Source organism: Argentina anserina, chromosome 1, assembly GCF_933775445.1.
Source record: "Argentina anserina chromosome 1, drPotAnse1.1, whole genome shotgun sequence".
Classification (NCBI taxonomy): domain Eukaryota; kingdom Viridiplantae; phylum Streptophyta; class Magnoliopsida; order Rosales; family Rosaceae; genus Argentina; species Argentina anserina.
Genome location: NC_065872.1, coordinates 3,137,168 through 3,160,466, shown reverse-complemented (window position 1 = coordinate 3,160,466; position 23,299 = coordinate 3,137,168). Strand labels below are relative to the sequence as shown.

At 39.0% G+C, this 23,299-nt stretch overlaps 3 protein-coding genes across 3 annotated transcripts; all 3 read left to right on the top strand.

Moving 5' to 3' along the window:
* Positions 1 to 370: 370 nt before the first annotated feature.
* On the top strand, positions 371 to 2,108 carry LOC126782952 (1-aminocyclopropane-1-carboxylate synthase 7-like). Its single transcript, XM_050508312.1, has 3 exons — positions 371 to 547; positions 656 to 942; positions 1,247 to 2,108. Exons 1-3 carry the CDS (start codon positions 371 to 373, stop codon positions 2,106 to 2,108), a joined length of 1,326 nt encoding a protein of 441 aa, XP_050364269.1.
* A 13,120-nt stretch (positions 2,109 to 15,228) lies between these two features.
* On the top strand, positions 15,229 to 17,263 carry LOC126789196 (uncharacterized). Its single transcript, XM_050515289.1, has 3 exons — positions 15,229 to 15,356; positions 15,761 to 15,968; positions 16,839 to 17,263. Exons 2-3 carry the CDS (start codon positions 15,778 to 15,780, stop codon positions 17,023 to 17,025), a joined length of 378 nt encoding a protein of 125 aa, XP_050371246.1. The 5' UTR covers positions 15,229 to 15,356; positions 15,761 to 15,777; the 3' UTR covers positions 17,026 to 17,263.
* Positions 17,264 to 18,077: 814 nt separating this feature from the next.
* On the top strand, positions 18,078 to 19,956 carry LOC126795078 (probable phospholipase A2 homolog 1). The gene is made up of 4 exons (XM_050521904.1): positions 18,078 to 18,210; positions 18,322 to 18,361; positions 18,455 to 18,574; positions 19,540 to 19,956. Exons 1-4 carry the CDS (start codon positions 18,109 to 18,111, stop codon positions 19,716 to 19,718), a joined length of 441 nt encoding a protein of 146 aa, XP_050377861.1. The 5' UTR covers positions 18,078 to 18,108; the 3' UTR covers positions 19,719 to 19,956.
* The last annotated feature ends 3,343 nt before the right edge of the window (positions 19,957 to 23,299 follow it).

Genomic DNA, 23,299 nt, shown 5'->3' with positions numbered 1-23,299 from the left:
CCAATTATCCATTATTATTCGATCTGTATAATCTTAAGATGATTGAGCTAAATCAAGATTTGGTAAGATGGAATATAGAAGCGGTCACACAACCAACAAATTTGTCAAATGACATAAAAAAAAAAGCTGCTAATAGAAAAACTAACTAGCTAGATGGGACTTAATCATTTTTTATGAACGTCGACTACGCCTTGAAACCCTTTCCCTACCTTGAATATATAAGGGGACCTTGGACGAAGCTTTCATTCGAACACAGTTCTCTCTTGAGGCTTTTAGCTCTTTTTGTACAGTTAGCTTTAATAGCTTCTATTCCATAAACAAACAAACAGACAAACAAAATCCTAAACAATCTGCAAGAAGCTGATCGATCATGACTGTAGAGATTGAGCAAAGTCCTCCTGCTGTTGGGCTATCAAAAATAGCTGTTTCTAGTACTCATGGAGAAGACTCACCTTACTTTGCTGGCTGGAAAGCATACGATGAAAACGCTTACGATGAATCAAGTAACCCCTCGGGAGTTATACAGATGGGACTGGCAGAGAATCAAGCAAGTGCTATCATGAAATGAAAATCGATTGCATTTTTATTTTGTTGAACTTGATACCTAATTACTAATTAAAATATTTTATATCTGTTTCTGTTTATGTTTGAATAGGTTTCATTTGATTTGGTGGAAGATTACTTGGGAAAGCATTCAGAAGCTTCCAACTGGGAATCATCAAAAGGCTTTAGGGAAAATGCCCTGTTTCAAGACTATCATGGTCTTTTATCATTTAGAAAGGCAATGGCAAGTTTCATGGAGCAAATCAGAGGAGGAAGAGCAAAATTTGACCCTGAGAGGATAGTCCTAACTGCAGGAGCAACTGCAGGCAATGAGCTTTTAACTTTCATTCTAGCTGATCCTGGAGACGCTTTGCTAGTCCCAACGCCATACTATCCAGGGTAAGTAATCCTTTTACACATCGCCTAAACTTCAAATGCGTATGTTTTCATTTAGAGTAGCGCTCTCGGACACCAGAGACATGAGATATTACATGTATATGTTATTGATACTATATATCAATTTAGCTTGCTGCATATTTAGAAATTAGAACAAGAGCTTCTTTTTTATTTTTTTTCATCAATAATATTTTGGAAACTAAAGAATCCGTTATATTTCTTGCATTTAGTTCTCTCTCTCTACACACACACACACACACACGCATATCCTAATTAATCAAGTCTAATGAATTTATATTCCTTTCAGGTTTGACAGAGACTTGAGGTGGAGGACCGGTGTGAATATTGTACCCATCCACTGCGACAGCTCAAACAATTTCCAAATTACTTCCCAAGCTTTAGAAGCGGCATATAGTGAAGCAAAGAACAAGAACAATATGAAAGTGAGGGGGGTTCTAATTGCAAATCCATCCAATCCATTAGGTGCAACCATTCAAAGGGTAGTCCTCCATCAGATTCTTGATTTTGTAACCAAAAAGAACATCCATCTTGTCTCTGATGAAATCTATTCTGGTTCCACTTTCTCATCATCGGAATTCATAAGCATTGCTGAAATTCTTGAAGCCAGGAAGTACAAAGATTCAGAAAGAGTTCACATTGTTTATAGTCTTTCTAAAGACCTTGGCCTTCCTGGTTTTAGAGTTGGCACCATATACTCATACAATGACAAGGTTGTAACAACAGCGAGAAGGATGTCTAGCTTCACTTTGATATCTTCGCAAACACAGCATCTCTTTGCTTCCATGCTATCTGACAAGGATTTCACTGAAAATTACATAAAGACAAATAGAGAGAGGCTGAGGAAGAGATATGTTATGATCACTGAAGACCTTAAAAGCATTGGAATTGAGTGTTTGAAGGGTAATGCTGGACTGTTTTGCTGGATGAATTTGGGTCCATTCTTGAACACACCAACAAGAGAAGGTGAATTGGCTCTTTGGAAATCTATGGTACATGAAGTGAAGCTGAATATATCTCCCGGCTCTTCTTGCCATTGCTCTGAACCAGGATGGTTCCGGGTGTGTTTTGCTAACATGAGTGAGCAAACACTTGAAGTAGCAATGAAAAGAATAAAAATCTTTATGGAGCAAAAAGAGAGAAGTAGCTAGCTAGCTAGTCTCCTTTCTTTAATCTTCCTTGAACTTTTGAACAGTAAATGCTACCTTTTTTTTTCTTTGGAGGACAGAATCTGGTTCTTCAAGAATTCGATGTTTTGCTTTACATATTGTAGTCTTGGAGGTAGATTTGTACAACATATATTGTTGTTTTCTCTTGCATGTCTAAGAAAGTTTCGACCTATTGAATATATAAATACATTAATTTGTATAATTTATTAAGTTTTCTGTAATTTATTTTTCTCGAAATCATTTTCAATCCATCGGTACGTAGTGTATTACAAAAATTTTGAGAAAAAAGTAAAGTCATCATGATCATCAACCCATAAATTTGATTATTTTTCTTGATCACAAGGATCAGCTTTAAGGCGCTACACAACGGCTTGATCACTCGGTTAAGTACGACTTACGACGTGCCCTAGCATAAGGCACATTTAATCCCTGAAACACAAGAGCTGGAACTAAACATACGTACGTTCATATATCCATATAACGTACGTACACCTATTAATTACATGAAAGGTAATTCCCAACATAAAACTGCATACATACGTACACATATTATTTACGTGTACACAATCAACAGTTTAAATACGTATGTACGATTTAATTTCATGATTTACCGCCTAAGATTCATAATGTTTTTCGTCTCTGTCTGGTAGTTGGGGTTCTTAGTAAACAAATAATAAGTTTAATGTGGAACTCTACGTGCCAAGGACCTTGAGACTTGCACAAGTTGCACTCTTGATGTATGACATTTGGCTACAACACCACAGGGAAGATTTGACTCGTGAGAACCAAGTTATTTCGTGGAGGACCAAGTTAATGGCTACTTAATGGTTTATTCATATGACCAATCAATAAGAGGCTAGCTATAAGTTATATGTTAACTCGACCATCTTCATTAGGCCAATCGATTAGTTTGTCATTATCATGCTCATGCCATAATCGATCATATGCCCTGGCTTGATTGAGACTTTGAAGCTTGTTAAAGCTATAATTGCTAGCTTAATTTATATAAACATTGCGTGCCATGCTTTACCAAATATTGATCTAGCAGAGGGATGATAATGATCGAGCAGGCCCAGGATATCTATTAGTTGAGAGATATGCTAATTAGTTTGAATTACTACTTTAGTTTGAACAATAAGAAAGAGTTTGATCGGGGAAAGAAAGTATATATCAGAGATTACACACACGCATATATATGATTTGGAGAGGGTTAAGCAAGTCATAGTGTAATAACCCAAATTTTTTCGGAACTATTTATCGAGTTGATTTCAATTTATAAAGTTTGTGAAATTCATTTAAAACGACAAATGGTGGTTGTGACATTACGAAAAGAAAACGGAAACGTCATCGGAACGTTTATTTAGAAAAACGTTACGTTTCCACAACGTGAGTATCGACTTTTATTCCGTCGTTCGTTTGCGAAAACTTCCTTAACGAAAGTTGTAGAGCTCATCGATACGAGTTCGTGGACGCGTCACGCGTTCGAATCGGACGTCGGACGTGAAAGTTATTAACGACGGAAGTTAGTTTCCGATTTTAAAAACGAGTATATAAAGAAAGTGTTTCAGTTTAGGGTTTCCAAAATTGGAAACCCCTCACTCACTCTCTCTCTCTTCACCCCGCGCCCCCTCTCTCTCATTTTCTATCTCTCTCTCTCCCCGATCTCATCTCCAGCACCGGCCGTACGTGCTCCTCACCGTCGACTCCATGATCCTCAGCAGCTCGACACGACTTCCCTCCGAGCAAGGCACGAGCTCTTGCGCCGCGTCTCACCGAGCCCAGCGCGACTGGTCCAAGCACTCCGGCGACTCTCCGGCGCTCCCACGACGCGAAAGAGGTAAGGGTTGTGCTATTGAATGTGTTGTGATGTTGTTGGAATGATTTTGGAGGATTTTGTGGAGGATTGGAGGAGATCAGAGTTGTTGAGGATACCGCCGCCTTAGGCGGCGCGTGTGGGGGCATGGAGTGGCCTAGAGGCGGTGTGAGGCCGTGGGGAGGTAGAGGAGAAGGAGAGGAGGAGAAATGGGGCACGCCACCGCCGGCCTAGGCTCGGCGCGTGGGCCCCACGCGCTGCAACAGTGAGTGGCGTGTCAACCCCACGCGCCGCCACGTGCGGCGGCGCGTGAACAGCGTTTCCGAAACAGTAAATTTGTAAAATTTATTTTTACGTTCAGTAAATGTAAAAGTGATTTATGTACGGTAAATTTAAATTTATTTTACATATGGTAAATGTAAATGTAAATTACATTCAGTAAATATAAAAGTAATTTCAGAAGGGTAAATATGTAATTATTATTTACTGAAACATTATTTACTTTTAAACAGTATTCATACGTACAGAAATACGTAAACAGTTTGTACGCGTACATAAATATGTAATTAATATGTATTTGTACATAAATATATTTTCACATTATTAGACAACCAGATGAGCCGTCTAATTTGTCATGAGTGCATTTATATTTGTTGAGTTTCGTATATATTGATATGCGAGTGGTATTTGTTATTTTACTCATACGAGTTGTAAAGCTTACCGGGTTTGTGTTTACAATTCCGGTGCACATATTCGATGGTGTAGAGGATAATTCTGCATGTGTCGATTAGTAGAAATCGAAGGACAACTCTGAAGATCCGAAGTCGTTCATTTTTCATCTTGTGGTGAGAATTTGTGTGGATTTGTGTGAGAATTTGTGAGGATTATTACATTTCCATTTGATGTAATGTTGAATTATAAATTTGGTTTGTAATAATTGGTTTGTCTGAGTTGTATTGTGAACTCAGTAATGATCCACTGTGACATTAGAACGATTTCTATTTATTGAGATTGTTTTAGAGTTTTTCATGACGTCGAAATTCAAATTTCATACTCGAAATTTTAGAGTCGTGACAGATAGAGTTGATTTGAGGATTTGGAGCATGCACTAATTAGACGACCTTAATTAGGAATTTAGGATGCACATGGATCAGCTAACGTAATCATGTTGCATATTATACTAATTTAGAGCAGGCAGGTACTAATTATGTACTACTCTACATCTAAGTTTAATAATTGCGTAAAGTGTAATTTGACTTCACTGATTCCCCCATAACTTCAACAAAACAATATCTTATCAAGCAATTTATCTAATTATTATACATCTAATTAAGGTTTAATGTTTGCTTACGAGTAATTTAAGCTTGTATGATCTTCATAACTTCAACAAAACCAATCATATAGAAGCAACAAAGTAAACCGAAAGCCATGTTCAACTAATGCAGATCTATATCTCTATCATTATCTATTCGATCATCTTTCGGGCATTTGCGAGCCGACGACTGTTTCCATTGCGAGCTCTCAAGCCTAGTGGATATATTGGTTGCATATATAAATATGTCGGCCAATGTAAACTTGATTATAAATTGGTTGAACTTTAACAAAGTCAATTCCTGACAATTATTCTTGTAACTGTACGTGCTTACGTTTACTATATGTAATATTCTGAATTTTCGAGTTAAATTCGTATAATTTCTTGTAAATTATTTAGCTTGGTAATTCAAATAAAATCACATTTTTACGTATTTTTACGCATTTTTGTCGATGTCTTTGCAAATGAAACTGATTTCGGAAATCAAGGTTGAAAAACGTTATATTTTCAGTGGCTCAAAAGTTGACTTTTATTCCGTCACTCATCTCCGAAAATTTTCTTCACGGAAGTTCTAGAGCTCATCGATACGAGTTCGTGGACATGCGGCACACCTTAATCGGATGTCGTATGTGGAAGTTATTAGCGACGAAAGTTTGGTTCCGATTTTGGAAAGCTATAAAAGGACATTTTTGGAAACTTTCTGAAATCAGAAATTTTCCCCCGAGCTTCTATCTCCTCTCCCCCAACCCGACCCTCCGCCGTTGACTTCTCCTTCTCCGATCTCTCTCCTCCAGCCACCGTGCACGACACTGCCGGTGTCGTTAGGACCGCACGGCTGAGCCGCGTCGACCCGTGGTAGCGGCGACCTACCCCGCACCGTGTCTCAGCCACCACCGAGTGAGCACAGCTATCGCACCAATGAACTCGACGTCGCCGAAGACGCTGAAGTTCAAGGTCGCGACGACGAGTCTTCCCGCCTCTTCCTCGACACGAATCCACCGGCGGTGAGGCTTGAAATGAGCCGCTTCAGTTCTGATCTTCAATCCCCGATCCGGGATCTTGCGGCGGTTTCCGACTGACTTCGAGCGAACTGAAGGTATGGTTACGATCTTCACTTTGTGATCTACGTTTTTGATGTTGGGAGTTTGTTGAATTGAGGAAGTTTGGGCGGAGGTGGTGGTGGTGCGAGTGCCGCCGTCTGTGGCGGCGCGTGGGAGTAGGTGAGGGCGACAGGGGCTAGGAAATCGACCTAGGATGATGTAGGAAGAAAAATGGCAGGGTTTGGGGGCTGCGTGTGAGGTCACGCGCGCCTGCTTGGGCTGCGCGTGAGCCCCACGCACGGCTATTGTGGACGGCGCATGAGCGCCACGTGCAACTGCTAGAGAGGGGCGCGTGAACCCGATGCTCGGCCGTCAACGGCGACGCGTGAACATTGTTTTCGGAACATTGTTTACTGTAATTAATAATCACGTGTCGGTTTACGGGTCGTTTCTAAGCACTTTGTCATGTTATTAGGTGACCGACGAAACGAGTGAGGGAATCGCTCTCGTTGTCGTGGAAGTTGCACGCAGGAAATAAGGTGAGTAAATCTCACTATGAAAAGTCTACCTTTAGTGGTGACTCCTATTTTTGATTTCTTAAAATGAGTGAATTGTGACATTTATATTATATAGTGGGTTGTGTATGTGTACGAAAATGGTAAATACGATACATATATATGAGTTGTTGTATTATATAATGTTACGGTTTCTATTTAAATTATGAGATTGTATAATTTTTGATTAATTGTGGCGGATGAGACCGGAAGGGAGATAACGTACCTTCCAGTATAATGGATTATTAGAGTGAATATATATCTATTGTTGTGCAAGAGTCGCTTGGTTGTAGTACAATAACATGTGTGGATTGTTACATTGTACGTGGTTTTAATATTGAGTCTTCTTAAAACATTTTCTGGTATTCGGACGTTGTTCGCATTAAATCAGAACCAAGTCTTGGCCGGGTGTCGGTTACGATCAGTTAGATCTCTAGTCTGTCTGCCGGTGTACTGCATGAGGGGTAACATATGGGTTGTCTGGGTCTCATGAGTACCCATGTTTTAAAGTGATATTGGGTAACAGATGAGTTGTCCAATGTCTCATGAGTATACATATTTTTAAAATGATATTTGAGAAACAGATGGGTTGCCTAGTGTCTCATGAGTACACGTGTCTAAATTATTATCTGTTATATTTCATTTGTATGTGATGTATATTATAATGTTGGTTTACTTATACGGGCTGTAAAACTTACAAGATTTGTGTTTACAATCCCGGTGCACCCAATCGATGGTGTAGGGGATAGTCATGCATGTGGGGATTAGCGGGCTTAGAGAGCTTATTTGGAGGATTTCTGAGGGTTTCATTCTTCGGTTTGTGGTGAGAATTGAGTGAAAATTACATTTCCAATTGTTTTAATACTTGAGTGTATAAACTAGTAATGTATTATTCAAGTTAACTGAATTGTACTGTGAACTCAGTTTCGATACACTGTTGTTGTAAAATGATTTTATTATATTTGATATTGTTTTAGAGTTATCATGTCTTCAAATTCAAATTTTTATAATTCGAAATTTTGGAATTGTGACACTATATGTGTTTTAAGTTTGACATCAGATATATATATAACATATAAATTAGTTGTCGACCCTGTAAATGCACATTTTGTTTTAGATTTCTAATGTTCACATACATATATGGCGCTCATCTGATAGTGATCATATGTCTGTGCATGTTGCAGTTGCATGATCAGGTGAAAAAAAAAATTATTGTGTCGGGACTGTCGGCCGTAAATTCTGTCTGAACTTGGCGTTGAGAGTTAATTATATAATTAGCTGAATGAATAAATAGTAAAATACCATTAACTGAATCATATTCTAAGCTTTACGGTGATGAAATTTGATGATATCTTCCCTCCCATACTATTAAGTCTTCTTCTTTATGTGCCTTGAATATATATATATATATATATATATATATATATATATATATATATTTTGTTTGAGGAAAAATGAAACGAGAATATAACAACGTAATTGAAGATAACGTAACACTTTATTGGTTGATAATGAGGTCTATATATAAGCATTACATAACCACAATCCCGTAGGATTCAGAGTCATAATCTATTACAGAGATGCGAATCTATCTCTAACAGGAAACCTAATAAGGCTAAGACACACACAAGGATAAAATAATAATTCTACTAGAATATATATATATATATATATATAATATAGTTGCCTTCCAAGAAAGAAAAATATATGGGAAAAATTTGCGTACAAACTAGCATGTACGCGTGTGTCCAAACTCTCATTTATTTGCACACTTTGAGAATATAAATATATGATTTTAACCGTTCAAACGTTTAGTTTATTACTAAAGATCATTTCTGTAAAAGATCAACATAAACAAAAATCGTTTGTTTTGTCGATTGCGTCAAACAAATGAACGGTTATGGTAAAAGTTAGTAGTCTCATGATCAACCGTCAATTTGTTTGATGCAATCGACTATGAAGACGATTTTTGTTTATGTTGATCTTTTACATAAATGATCGTTAGTAATAAACTAAACTTTTAAACGGTTAAAATCATGTATTTATATTTTCAAAATGGCAAATAGATTTTTCCCAAAATATATAGTTGTTGAGATGTCTACACCTGCGATCCCTGGAAGAGCTAGCTTCTAGTTGAAACTCTCTCGAAACCTACACCAAACCCTAATTAATCATCTGAACTCAATTTAAATTGGTTGGATCATGAATGTAGGATGGCTTCCCATGACAAGTCATACAAAACGACGATTAATAAGCATTCACAACCATCCAGTTCATCACCATGTGGTTCACGATCACAGTCATCATATGCATATAAAATGAGTGAGGTAATTAACTAGCTATAGAACGTACAACCAACCACTCCATGTGTTATATGATTGGAGTCCTGGCATGAGCCATTGGCATTGTACAACCGAATGCAACTCATTCATATCGATTTACTACTTAATTATATATTTGTTGAAACTAAGGGCAAAACTTTCAGTGGCAGATCGATGAGTGCCATTCGGTTAATATATAGGTCTACAGTGATCTGAATCAAATTGAGTATTCAAATAAATGAAAAGAAAAGAAGAGATCATATGGGGTTTTCAGTCTGCAACTTTTTTTATTGATAGTCTTTATTCGTGCCCTACTCTGGCTACTCATGCATATGGGGTTTCTTTGCGTAATAAAACTGCTAGCTGATGATCAGTACCAGCTTACTTTCAAAGTGGTACTGGGATTACGTAGTCCTATTAATACTATATATTGATGATCACAGTATTATTGTTGATCATCCATGGGGTAATTTGCAGCCTAATGATTTTGGAATTAGCATGAACAGTTTCGGTTCAATATATAGGGCAGAGTTGCTAACACTTGTACTTCCTTTAATTTCAGAATTTCTTCAACATCTTCAAGGCTAGGACAACTTGTTCTTCTACTCCATGTACTGGTCCTGGATATGCCGATATGGAGACAATCGATCAACTTTGCTTTTGAGCATATTAATCACTGCCTTGTAACGAACAAAACAATAGCAAACTTATTTTTTATCAGAGTAATTAACCAGCACGATCGATCATGATGGTTGCTCAATTAACCGCTTTGTTGCTAAATTGATTTCATTCAGGCAGACTAAACTAATTAAGCAGGATCCCTCAGCTAGAACTAATTTTTATTCTTACATATACTAATCGGCCACCTTCATTGTGGACCTAAGAATACATACTAATGTTGTTGTTCATCAATAACAATTGGGTTTGTTGAATTGTACCAAGAAGGTTTCTATAATTACATGAATGTAAAAGGTAAGGACTAAAAATTAATTAAAAAAACACAGTTATATGCCCTAGGATAAGCAAATTAATTGTTCAGGACGCGATAATACTCCCCATGTACTTAACAGATTGAGACGCATCAAAACAATAAATTTAACGTCAGTTTTGCATCTTCGGGAATATTTTAGTTAAATTTAGACGTAACAACACAAGAATAATGTGTTGATGATTGGTATTAGAATGGAAATAATTGCATATGGTGTATATAGTTTGATATTCTATGCAACCATTTTCATATTAGTACAAATCAGCTCTAATTCTTTGTGGTTCTGAACATCAATCTTCATAATCAAGAAGCCAAAACTCCGGAATCTCAATTTCTCATGCCCACAAAAGATGCATCAACAATTTATTTTCATTTAACTTTTCGTTAACCAAACGAGGCCAGCCATTGCCCTGACAACATAAAGTCCAGTGTAAAACCCAGTCCCTAAACCCCCACACTATACTCTCTCCCATCGCACATCAGACCGCGGCGCCCAAGAGCTTCGCATACAGAGACACTCTCTTCTCGGCTTTTGTTGGATTCCGGCGAAGGTAAAATCCGTTAACCATTTTTGTTATCTTGTTTCAGTTCGCTTGATTAATTTACCCAAATCGTTTGGGTTTTTAGCATTACTCATATCTCGTATCCTCGTCCCTACTGATCTGTTCTCAATTTGGGAATTGGGGCTCTGAGGCTCGAGGCCTTGATGGGGTTTTGACCCAGAAAGTTAGGGGTTTGGTTTTCTTAGTTGTTTGATGTTTGCAGTTGTATTATTTGGGCGATAATTTTGATGTCATAACCCCGAAATTTTAAGTGATAAATTCAAATTTTAACTCTAAAACAATCTCAAAATATTGAAATCATCTTATAGTCACAGCGTATCATAACTGAGTTCATAGTACATTTCAGTCGATTTGATTATTACAAAAACAAATGGAAATGTAAAATTTTCACAATCCTCACCACAAATATAATTAATAAAGTTCGAAATCTTTAGAGTAGCCCATCAATTATGCTAATCACATCTGCAGAACTATCCCCTACACCATCGAATAGGTGCACCGGGATTGTAAACACAAACCCGGTAAGCTTTGCAGCTCGTATGAGTAAATCAACAGTATAACACGCATAGTATACAAGAGAAAAATACTGAAAACATTTAATTATAAATGCACTCATAAGTCACAGGACGGCTCATCTGGATGTCTAATAATATTTGAAAATATAAGTACTCATGAGACATTGGGCAATTCATCTGTTTACCCAAATTACATTTATAATACGGGTACTCATGAGACCCATGTACTCATCTGTTACCCCTCGTGTAGTACGCCGTCAGACACTGGGCAACCCATCTGTTACCTATTATCACAAAAATATGGGTACTCATGAGACCCAAGTAACCCATATGTTACCCCTTATGCAGTACACCGGCAGACAGACTAGAGCTCTAACTGAATCGTAACTATCACCCGGCCAAGGCTTGGTTCCGATACTGCCAACACGTCCGATGACAGAAAACGTTTAACATGACTTAAAGTTAAAACCATGTACAATACAATCCTCACACGTTATTGTACAACAACCAAGCGACTCAAGCTCAAATAAAATAAATATTGCTGCGATAAATAAACTCATTTGGAAATAAGAATGTGATAATATATAATATAGCAACCCATATATATGCATCGTATTTACCATTTATACACATACACAACCCACTATATCATATACATGTCATAGTTCGGTCTTTTAAACAAAACGTAAATATGAAATCATTGTCAAGGGTAGACTCGTCATAGTGAGATTTACTCACCTTATTTTCCTGAGCATAATTTCCACAATACCGAAAGTAAATCCTTCACTTGTTTTGACGAACACCTAGTTGTATAATAAAGTGGTTAGAGACGTTACGTAAAACCTCAAATGCCGAATCAGTACTACTGTTTACTGTTAAGCAAATTACGGTTTTTACGTAATTACTGTTCACATATTTTCTGTTCATGTAAATATTGTTCACGTAATATTGTTCATGTAAATACTGTTCACGTAGTACTGTTCATGTAAATACTAAACACAGAATTACTATTCAAAAATTTACTTTTACATATTTACTGTATATAATTACTTTTTATATTTACGTACAAAAATTACTTTTACTATTTACTGTACATAAAATAATGTTACCAAAATTACTGTTTAAAATTACCAAAATTCATGCGCCACCTCCGGCAGCCGCGCCACTTCAAAACCCGTGCGTGACTTGCCCACCAACGCCTAAAACTCTCTCTTCTCCTTTCCTCCTCCCTTCCACGGCCTAATGCCGTCTTTTGCACCACTCACTCGCCCTCACATGCCGCCCTAGGCGGTGGCACGAACTCTTCCTCCTTCTCCTCCAAAACTCCACATCTTCACACAACAAATATATCAAACGATTTAAAACATTTCCATACCTATATTGAACCCTAGAACTGCCGGGAAGTCGTCGGAGAAGCTTGAATGCCGGCAGCGGTCGAATTCGTGAAGGGGTAAGGTGGCGGCGCTATTCGAGCTCCAACCTGCTTGCAAATGACACTAGTGGCGAGGATCGACGATGACGACCTAGCCCCCGTGGTCTGGTCTCGCCGGCGAAGAGCTAGGGTGGCAATGGAAGTTGCAGGATCTTTGGGTCGTCGCTCGAGCTTCACGGCGGCGAGAGAGAGAGAGAGAGGGAGGGGTCTCGCCCGGGGGTTGGAGTAGTCGAGCTTGCGGCTGTCTTGGGAGCGGCGGTGAGAGCCACGCCGGCCGGAGGCGTGAGATCGGCGGAAGAGTTTTCTAGAGAGGGGGGTCGGGGGTAGAGAGAGAGAGAGAGGGAGAGGTTTATGTTTTAGGAAAACCTAGTTTCCTAAAAATTCATTTTATACTTTTTCTAAAATCGGAAACCAACTTCCATCGACGATAACTTCCACATACGACGTCCGATTAAAGTGTGTGATGTGTCCATGAACTCGTATCGATGAGCTCTACAACTTTCATGAAGGAAGTTTTCGGAAACGAGCAACGGAGTAAAAGTCAACTCTCGTGTTGCGGAAACGTAATGTTTTTAACTTTTAAATTTCCAAAGTCGGTTTTTGTTTCGTTTGACATCGACGAGAAAACGAAAAAAAAATGCGATTTATTCAATTCTCAAGTTAAAAGACTTACAAGAATTTTTACAAACGCAAACTCGAAAAAAATTGGGTATTACATTTGATGATTAGGGTTTTGAGCCAAATACTGTACTCAGAAGCTTACGAGGGTTAATTGATTTTGTTTTTGACTTTAATTAGTGTCAGTGTGATTATATGGAAGTACTTTGTGGGCTTTCCTTAGGAAGTTAACTCTGAAAAGCGAACAATTAGTTCATTTGTGAATAATTTCAGTGCGTGTGTCATAATTAATTGGTTGTGTTATGAAGGTAGGATGGTGACTATGTCTGGCCTTCTCTTTATCGCCCTCAGCGCCACCGCCCTCCTTTTCTCCCCATCCTCATCACCACCGTACGTTGTCCTCCCTGATCAATGGTTGGCTTTTTCTAGTCCTGCCCTACATGGCTGTTATTACGATGATCGGCTTGCTCAGCCCTGCTATGTTCATTTAGTGGGATGATCGTGTCTGCGCTGCGGGCACCTGGCTGTGTACCAGCAATTGCTTCCCAATTCTCATCCTGCGCCGCATTGCCATGGTTGTTTAATACTTAAACTATGCAGCCGTGGTGTTCGTCTGTTGCCGTGCCGCTGTCAAGGCAGTGTTCTTCCCTTACTGTCGTGCATTCTACCTTTCCAGATTTAGTTCCCTTAATGCAGATCTGTATGCGAAAGTAGTGAGTTTAATTAGAGTAAATTTAGAACAGTGCTAATTTGTAATCCTTAATCCCAGAGTTGTTGTGGTGCTTGAAACATTTGATATGGTATCGATCTGCACTCTCCACCATGAATGCTTGATGAAATGTAACGAATGGATTGCTCTTGTTAGTCGTGTCTTCCACATTGTCTTTGTTTCTTTACGCTGCCTTCAGATATTCTCTACAGCTTTAAAGTCATTTCCCTCATTTGAGGCCAATGTGTTGACACCATTGAAAGAGCATCTGCTGCGGTTGTTGGATTGAAAATGTACGTTTCACTCGCTACAAAAAAACTTAGCATTAGACACATTTAAATATGCCTAATACTAAGTTTTTTTGTAGTGACTGTTTCAGTCTCTTTCTCGTTCTTTAATAAGAATGAGTGATTCTAATGTCAAGATGCCGTTGTTACTTGTTAGCAAGAAAAAATGGCAACATCTTACAGATCTATCCTATCGATCGCCTCCCGTTGCTGCATGATAGATATATATGCTATTTGTGTATTGCCACTTACAAGTCCCATAACCAGCTAGCTACAAATATCATCATGAAGTACCACAAAAGCTGAGTAAGAAAGGATCTCGATCATAGTAGCAACCAGTACCCGGACCTCAATCTGCCCGATTACTTGTATACCAAGAAAAAGATGAAGCATGCAAGTGAGAGAGTTTATGGCAGACGAAGTAGACGAGTTATCCGGAGAGGCGTTGACGGATTTATCTGGTTTCGTGAAGTCCATGCTACATAAATTGGATCAGATCGATATCGGAGGATTATAAATCTGGAACCATTAAATTAATTGATCACCCCTACATCAGTTTGAAGTTTGATCGCTACTTAACTCATTGAAAACCCTGAAAAACTCCTCCATAATTCGATATACGCTCACCATGCATGTACGTACTTAACTCATAAGGGAATACATAATAACAGTGAATTCAACTTCGAGTTTGCTTAAAGTTACCAAACGAAATATGATAGCAAAATATGTCAACAGTGTAAATTTATTTTACCCATCTTCACAATTTTTACTTCCCAAAGGGTCTCTGGGGCATTTATCAACGTTACTCTGTTGCTGTGGACTTTGGCCCAGCACATTAAGCCACCCAGCCTACCTTCTAAAAGTCTTCGGGCTCAAGAAAACAGAACCCAAAACATTTTAAAATACCGAAATTGCCACTATCCCACAACTTAGAAAGCCCAAAGTGCAAAACCCCTCCTCTCTCTCTCTCTCTCTCTCTCTCTCTCTCTCTCTCCCCCATCGCACATTAGACCGCAGCGCAAGACCTTCGCACTCTCTCTTTCTCTCTCTTCGGCTTTTGCATTTGATTCCGACGAAGGTAAAACCCCTTTCTCGATTCCCGTCATCTTCCTCCGCTGCAGCGCCCGTTGATTTACTCTAAAGCCTTGGGGTTTTAGCTCTGCTTAGATCTCGCCGCTCTTTTTTACTGATCTGTTTTCCCGATGCTTTGATTCCGTAATCGAATCTAGGTCTTCATAGGGTTTTGATTTCTCTAGTTGTTTTCTGTGTTGTCTGGGTGGGAATTATGATGACTAGTGTTTTGAGCTCAGTACTAGACTCAGAAGCTTAGGGTCGATCTAATTTCGTTTTTAATTTTAGGGTCAATTTGATTGTATGAAATTACTGTGTGGGATTTTGTCAAGAAGTTTATACTGAAGGTGTTGATATTAGCTGTGTTTGGTTGGTTTCGGTGTCATATGATTGGTTGTGTTGTGAATGTAGGATTGACTTGGGCGTCAATGGCGGCGATGGCTTCAAAGTTGCGTCAGCTGCAGTCGAAGGCTTGCCAAGCGACTCAGTTTGTGTCCAAGCATGGAACTACCTACTACAAGCAAGTGTTGGAGCAGAACAAGCAGTACATCCAGGAGCCGGCAACTGTGGAGAAATGCGGTGAGCTGTCGAAGCAGTTGTTGTACACTCGGCTCGCTAGGTTATACTTCTGAGACTCTTTAACTTGGCTACCTGCGGTAATGGAGTTGTCTTAAGGGCTTAGATAGTTGTGACGGTATTTTATTTGAGATGATATTATCATATGTCATAACATGCCTGGTATAGCTTTGAATGTTGGCTGGCCTTATAATCACCAAAAGAGCTTAAATTGAAACTGCATTGTTACTTAATGGACTAGATGATTTGAGAACTACTGTTTTGCTCTTAAGCTCAAAAATTTAAATTCTATGAAACTATTGTCGGCAACTGCTAGTTACATATCTAGGGATTTGTTGCTCATTTCTCAATTCATATTCCACATGAGAGAGTCAGGAAGCTCATCAAGTTGAAAAGTAAGAATTGTTGTGGATGTAGTTATTGGCACTTAAGGTAGATTCTGTTTCTTGTTCGTAAAGCCTCCAGTTACTTTATACCGGTCTTGTGAAGGGGCTGATCAAAGTAACTTTTCTCTAGTCATTATCTTTCTGTTGTCATAGCCTCTATTTTCTTGATGGTTCTGTTGGCTTAATTGTATGAGCCTTATCATTTGTTTTGTTGAGTGAGAATGTGGAAAGATCCCAAAATGAAATGACCCCTCCCTCCTAGTTCCTTCACCATTTCATTTCACCAAGTTTATTGTTAGTCAGATAACTTCTGAGTTCTGACTAGTTAGGAAATTGCTTGGTGATGTTTCACTCATTGGGCTGAAAACCAATCTGCATTTTTGCATTTGCATTCAAGTTTCACTAGTTAAGTTGCAGTATGTCTTCACTTCATTTATGTTGATACTTCTTTTTTGAATGTAGTCCTACATTGAAACTACATTCACTGCATATATCCTGCTTTGTTTGATATTTTAATCTTTATACAGTCTTCCGGGCCGGAAAGAATTACTGCACAAGGAACTTGAATATGTCAAGGGTTTGTGGAAGAACAGGCAGGACTTGAAGGTTGAAGATGCAGGAATAGCTGCGTTGTTTGGGTTGGAATGCTACTGCTGGTTCTGTGTTGGTGAGATTGCAGGAAGGGGATTCACCTTCACCGGTTATTGTGTCTGAAAACAACTGTTGGGTAAAATGTTTGTAGGGATTTCATGTGTAAGCCTCTTATTTCATTTGCTTCAGAACTTGGGGTACTGCACTCGCAAATTTTAGTTTTCCTAAAGAAATTTTTGAAGCTGAGAGGATGGTATGCAAGTTTGACAGCCTTAATAATCAATGTACTTGAAAGCAATATGGATGGATTTTGTCTGCTATTTCTCATGGAAGCAATTGCAATTGCTCATGAATGATGAAATTTGTTGTTTTGCCACCTTCCATCTTATAGTGGTTGAACCTAGTCTGATAAATTCTGGTCCGATCAATCCCTTGTTGTTTGATTGGGCATTGATGATTGTGGACCGAAAATTCTTGCATAACATGAGCCACAATTTGAGTTAAATATAAAAATATTGACCAATTCTGTTGTGCAAGTGTGTAACACTCACCGTTAGCATATATAAGGTGAACTTGCACTAGGTGGATGGAATAACCTCCGGACCAATTACACTATAATTTGCTATAATTTGATTCTGGTTCTTCCCTGTATTCAGTACAAATCTGATTCTGATAGTGTGGTGAATTTGAGTAGCCATCACTTTCTCTTTCCCGGCCATGAATACTACCAAAAATCACATTGTAACGTACCCATTGTCATTAGTCCCACTACCAAATGTTTCTGGTCACGTAAGCACTAAGCCCCAGTTTTGTTAACCTTCTTCTCTCACTCTCCTTATTTAGAAAAACGTTGTTATTAAAACTTACAGTCTTACTATTAAAACTAATAATCTAATGAGCGAAATTGATGTTAATATGACCGGGTATTAAAAATACTGAGTATGAAAGAATTTTTGTAACAGTAATATTCTTCACTTCAGTTGTTTCTCCGATCAGAAGAATAAGATATATTTCGACGAGAGATACAATTTTCATCTATTAGAAAATTGTTTTACTTAGAAGCCAGTTAAGGGTAGTTTCGTAATATAGAGCAGCGTCATTCTGGCCAATGGGAGAAGAGAACCGGACCACGGGTCGTAGACATAGACAAAGCAAACGCAAGAGAAGAAGACGACGAAGCAGCACACTTGAATCCCGCGTTACAGAATGTTGGGAGCTTCTGCCGTAGCGACTCGCGTCGCCGCCGCATTCGCCGTCGCCGTCATCCTCCTCGTCTCCGTCGCCCACTGCTCCAACAACAACTCCGAGGTAAAATATGATGCGATGGAGAAGCATTCGACGTTAAACCTTAATCGGAGCTCCGTTTTTTATTTCTGATTAATTAAAGACTAATAATGAGGATTATTATGGAATTTTCAGGGGCTGTGCAGCAGAACTTGCGCAGCTGAGAATTGCAATTGTGAGCTGTGCATTTTATGTTTCTCAAAATTCATTTGTGGAGTGATTTATTACATATGAATTATTGAATTGCTGTTGTTTCTGGATGTTGAAGCGGTTGGGATTCGGTACGGGAAGTACTGTGGAGTAGGGTGGACCGGCTGCCCTGGAGAGAAGCCGTGTGATGATGTTGATGCTTGCTGCAAGATTCATGATGACTGTGTTGGTAATACAGGTACTCTGCCTTATTTCATGAAGTGAATATTTACTTTGTGATTTGTTGTGCTTCAGTTATGTGTGTGTTTTGATTACTAGATAAACTATTTAAGTTTCGATGAATAAGACTGAAATTTGTTAAATGCTGGTAACTTGGCTAAAAGACTGAACCTTTCGAGTGTTAGAGACTAGGAGTAATTTGGGTAGCGAGTTGGATTTCTGTTCAAGTTAGATACAATTGGCTTTTGGATGAATTTGATTGATAAAATGGATAGTGATATGACTTCCCTCATGTGAGAATGCGAATAGGGTAGTGCTAACTGCTAAGTGCAGGAAGCCAGGAACATTACAATTGATAGTTGTGAGTTAGTGTTGAATCCAATAGAGCAAACATTCTTCTACTTTCGTAGGACTTCAGTTGAGTTATTATAGAATGGTAATTTTTAGATCTACTCGTTAGAAAATATACCAGTCACTTGTGTTCAGCATGTACCTGATGGAGTTCTGGCTTTATTTTGCCAAACTAAATTAGGAATTCTAACCCCGTGAACACCAAGATGCAATGAGTTAGCTCTGGATCGGTTTTAAGAAAACCGATACATTTTACTTGAGGGCTCAATGGTGTACGTGATATAGAGAAATTAAATAGAGAACTTTGATAATGTAAACGACAGATTGTTCAAACTTATGGTGTACGTTGGAAGAAAAGAAGAATAACTAAACCTTGAGGGCTGTTCGATCTTGATGCAGCCTGAAAGTCGGAATAAAAGATTCTTTTCTTTCGAGTTATGTAAAGTGTCAGACCGGAAATTGACAAATATATGTGATAGCAATTGAATTCCTCTCATTTTGCCTTCCTATATATGATAGGATCATACTAAGAACTATTGATAATTATCTCACTGGAAGTACATATTTGTTCCAAACACTTCTTTGTTTTGGGTAGTACTGCAATAGTTTGAACCAGTATATTGGTTATTTCAGGTATTAATGATGTAAAATGCCATGAGAAGTTCAAGAAATGTATAAAGAAAGTACAAAAATCAGGGAAGGTTGGATTTTCAAAGCAGTGCCCATATGAAACAGTCGTGCCTACTATGGTGCAGGGTATGGATTTGGCCATCATGTTCAGCCAGTTTAGCAATTCAAAGCTTGAACTATGACAACGTAGTTTCCTCCAAGATGCAGTACGGGATTGAAACTCATTAACTTGAACAGATGAACTGATCATATACGTACCCTTATCATGTACTGCTCTAATAGACATATAATTTGATTTATTCTTGTTCGAGGATCTACAGCAGTGATATTGAGATGTAAACAGCTGACGGCATATGAAATTTTCATATACTATTGACAACTTTTGGTAAGGTTAAGTATTATTACTGCTATTGCTTGAAACTCATTGCACAAAGAAATTGATAAAATGTAGAATTCTCAACAGCATTATTTAAGTGGTTTTCAATCAAATAGATAATTCAAGACATAAAAAGAAAATTCAGGCTCTTCTGAGGCTAAAATACAACAACATCAAGAGGCTTTGCCTTTGCTGTGACAGTATGGAAAGGCCTCCTTCGATTCACTACAAGCTGAAACCCGTCTTTACCTCCTTCGATTGACTACAAGCTGAAACCCATCTTCATCAAAAATAGGCTCTGGTTTTGCTTGTTTTTTCTGATTCTCTCGATTCACATTGGTAAACCGTCCATTGCCATTGTACCTGTGGTCATAACCATTACCATTGTACCTCTGGCCATAACCATTAACATTACCATTGTAGTGATTGTAATTCTGGCCGGAACCATTACCACCATTAGGAACCCTTCCATTCCCATTAATCTTCTGAACTGGTCCATTATATTTCCTGGTACCACTGTAATAGGGGTTTACTGGACCTATCTGGCCGTTAGTGGTCTTTGTTGCAGGAACTGCTTTTTCCTTTGCGGGTTGATTGGCCTGAGGAACAACAGCCTTTGGGGGTTGATTGGTCTGAGGAGCAACAGCCTTTGGGGGTCGATTAGTTTGAGGTGCAACAGCACCAGAAAGAATAGTAGTCACCGAAGTACTAACGGAAACATATGTAGCTGCTGCAACATTGTTGGTGCCTTGGGTTTTCTGAGTCTCCGCAGTGGTCTGAGTTTTTTCCACAACCGTAGTGGCTTGAGTTTCCACAGCTGGGGAGTGCGTCTTCAAGACAGTAGTGGCTTGAGTCTCCTTCCTCCCAAACAAAATATTTGCTTTTGGTGTCTTCATGATTGCTGAAGGGTTTATTGAGATTTGTCCGACGAAGAAAGTCACCTCTGTGGAACAAGTAGCATGCGCAGCAGGTTGTTGTTGATATTGATTGATGTTAGAAGCATCGTTCAGCGACTTCCCGGAAGCAATAGGAAGAGAAGGTACAGTTGCTTTGAAAGGAGCAACACACTGGGTTTGAGACTGCTGGCTAATAGAAGTCTTAGAGGCATTGATGGTATTATTTGGCACCACCTTTCCCCAGGCAACAGGGGCAGGATTCACAGAGGTGACATGAGCAGTACTAGTTGGCACCGTCGTCTTCGCAGGAGCAACAACAGGAAGAGGAGTCTGGGCGGCTTTGACAGGAGCTTTCGGGGCTAGGGGTTGCGGCTTTGCCAAAGCAGCAGCAGGATTGACAGGCATTCTGGGAGCTTGCTTATTGTTTTGACCATTATTTCTGAAGTTTGCAATCGCTTGGAGTTCTCTCTCCCACTTTTTCCTTTCTTCCTCCTCTTTCTTTCTCCTCTTCTCTTCCTCAAGTGCCCTGTTTTTGGCCTCTCTCTTCCTGTTCTTCTCCTCCTTCTTGGCCTGTTCTGAAAGAATGGCTGCTGACTCTGCTACAGCAGCCATGGTATTCAACAGGTTTGGATGCACGAAGAGAGGGGCTAGGGTTTTTTGGGATCACAAAGAGAGAAAACACTGAAGGCTTATGTTTCTGATTGATATCAGTATCATCAAGTTCGGCCTATTTATAGGCTCACCATGACAAGCAGCAGACTTAATCCGTAAAGAACTAGGAATAGGATTACTACAGTCTATGGGGCTTGGAATGGGAACAGGTATAGGAATACTACGGTGTACAGGATTTCCTTAATCGATTAGGTTAATATTGCTTGCTTCCCAAGCCAAAATAAACACACCGCCTTCCTTAATTTTTCCACCTTACTTCCATGGAACCCCTTAGTCGATCTTCTTTAATTAATCGATTAAATAATGTTGAGAATTTTCCAAATTTTGCCACACTTACTTTGATTTATTGAGGTAGTTAATTAGTAGCTCAATTAAGTGACAAACTGATAATGAGTTTTGAGCATTGGGATCTTGACAGGTAGCCTCTAAAATGAGGGCTACCAGCTTCGACATCTGCAATATGAGTACGTTGTTGGTTTACGGCTTTAGAAATCGGACTTCTGCTGCTAGAAGTTCATTTATATATCTTTGGATTTCTTGATTTATAATATGATTTATATCATTTAACCTCTGTTTTGCTTTATGTTGTTATACGTATCCATTTATGACATATATGCTAATACAGTAATACACATTCAGTAGTTTCTTGCTACTGTGAGTTATAGAAACACGTTGCACAAAGAAAGCTTAAATGAAGCATACATACATCCCTCCTCATGGAGAAGAAGGACATCATCATGATCGATATTCTGGATCAAATTGTAGTACACACGATGTACCACGATGTATTGATACACATATATATCCTGCTCATTTGTTATAACACACGATAGCGCTTCCCAAGGCATCAAGAATGCTCTACGAGTTGGTAGAATAATATAGAGAAGACTTGAATGATCAGGAAGACGTAACCAGATTTAGAAATATCGAATCAAGTCTAGGATGGTCTTCGGTGTTCTGCACTAGAACATGTAACAAGGTTGGTCATATGTTTGCTATAAATCTCCTCTGTTCCAAAATCACCATTTACTCACCGATAATACCATCTCTGTGTTCTGCAATCCTCCTTCATGATGGAAGAGCTTGCCCAAAACTTCGACCGGCTACCTCCCGAGCTCATATATGATCAGATAGTTCCAAGGTTGCCGGTGAAGTCCCTGTGCCGGTCCAAGCGCGTATCAAAGCGATGGAGGTCCCTGATCTCGGGTATCATAATTTATATCTTTCCGTTTAGCAGAGGAGGAGGCTAGAGAAATTGCAATACCGCCCGGTGTTGAAGATACCATTGCTGGTAGGTATGTTTCAATGGAAGCAGGGGCATTTAGAAATTGGCTATGTATAACATTAGGCCACCAGATTAATGATTCATCTAATGTGTTTAGGGTCATGAAGGAATACAGAGTTACCGAGTCTTGGACTAGAATGCATGGGGAACCGTCGTATCAGCAATTACAACATTCTGGTTTCTTTACCAAAACTCATGATCTTATGATGTTTGATAACAAGTCACTGGTTATGTACAATTTTAGTGACGGCACACATTTGAATCTATTAATTGGTGGTGGTGATAGCAAACATACTCGCATTGGTAGCGTTAGTACCATCTATTTGGAGACCCTGCCTTCACTCATCGATCAAGAAGGACAGGCATCAAGACTTAAGGAGGAGGAATCCACCCAGTGACATCGATCCTTCAAATTGTTTTACTTCCTTTTTAATTTGAGAACCTGTTTTACTTCCTTTACTTGATGTGTTGTATTAGGATCGCTCTTGTGTACAATTCCAGTGTATTACTTCCTTGTGATTCTAATCTGTAGTG

Coding starts and splice junctions, on each gene's coding strand:
- LOC126782952 (XM_050508312.1), top strand. CDS start 371: ATGACTGTAGAGATTGAGCAAAGTCCTCCTGCTGTTGGGCTATCAAAA. Junction 548..655: donor TGGGACTGGCAGAGAATCAA/GCAAGTGCTATC, acceptor ATGTTTGAATAG/GTTTCATTTGATTTGGTGGA. Junction 943..1,246: donor CCAACGCCATACTATCCAGG/GTAAGTAATCCT, acceptor TATTCCTTTCAG/GTTTGACAGAGACTTGAGGT.
- LOC126789196 (XM_050515289.1), top strand. CDS start 15,778: ATGGCGGCGATGGCTTCAAAGTTGCGTCAGCTGCAGTCGAAGGCTTGC. Junction 15,969..16,838: donor TTGTACACTCGGCTCGCTAG/GTTATACTTCTG, acceptor ATCTTTATACAG/TCTTCCGGGCCGGAAAGAAT.
- LOC126795078 (XM_050521904.1), top strand. CDS start 18,109: ATGTTGGGAGCTTCTGCCGTAGCGACTCGCGTCGCCGCCGCATTCGCC. Junction 18,211..18,321: donor GCTCCAACAACAACTCCGAG/GTAAAATATGAT, acceptor TGGAATTTTCAG/GGGCTGTGCAGCAGAACTTG. Junction 18,362..18,454: donor CGCAGCTGAGAATTGCAATT/GTGAGCTGTGCA, acceptor TGGATGTTGAAG/CGGTTGGGATTCGGTACGGG.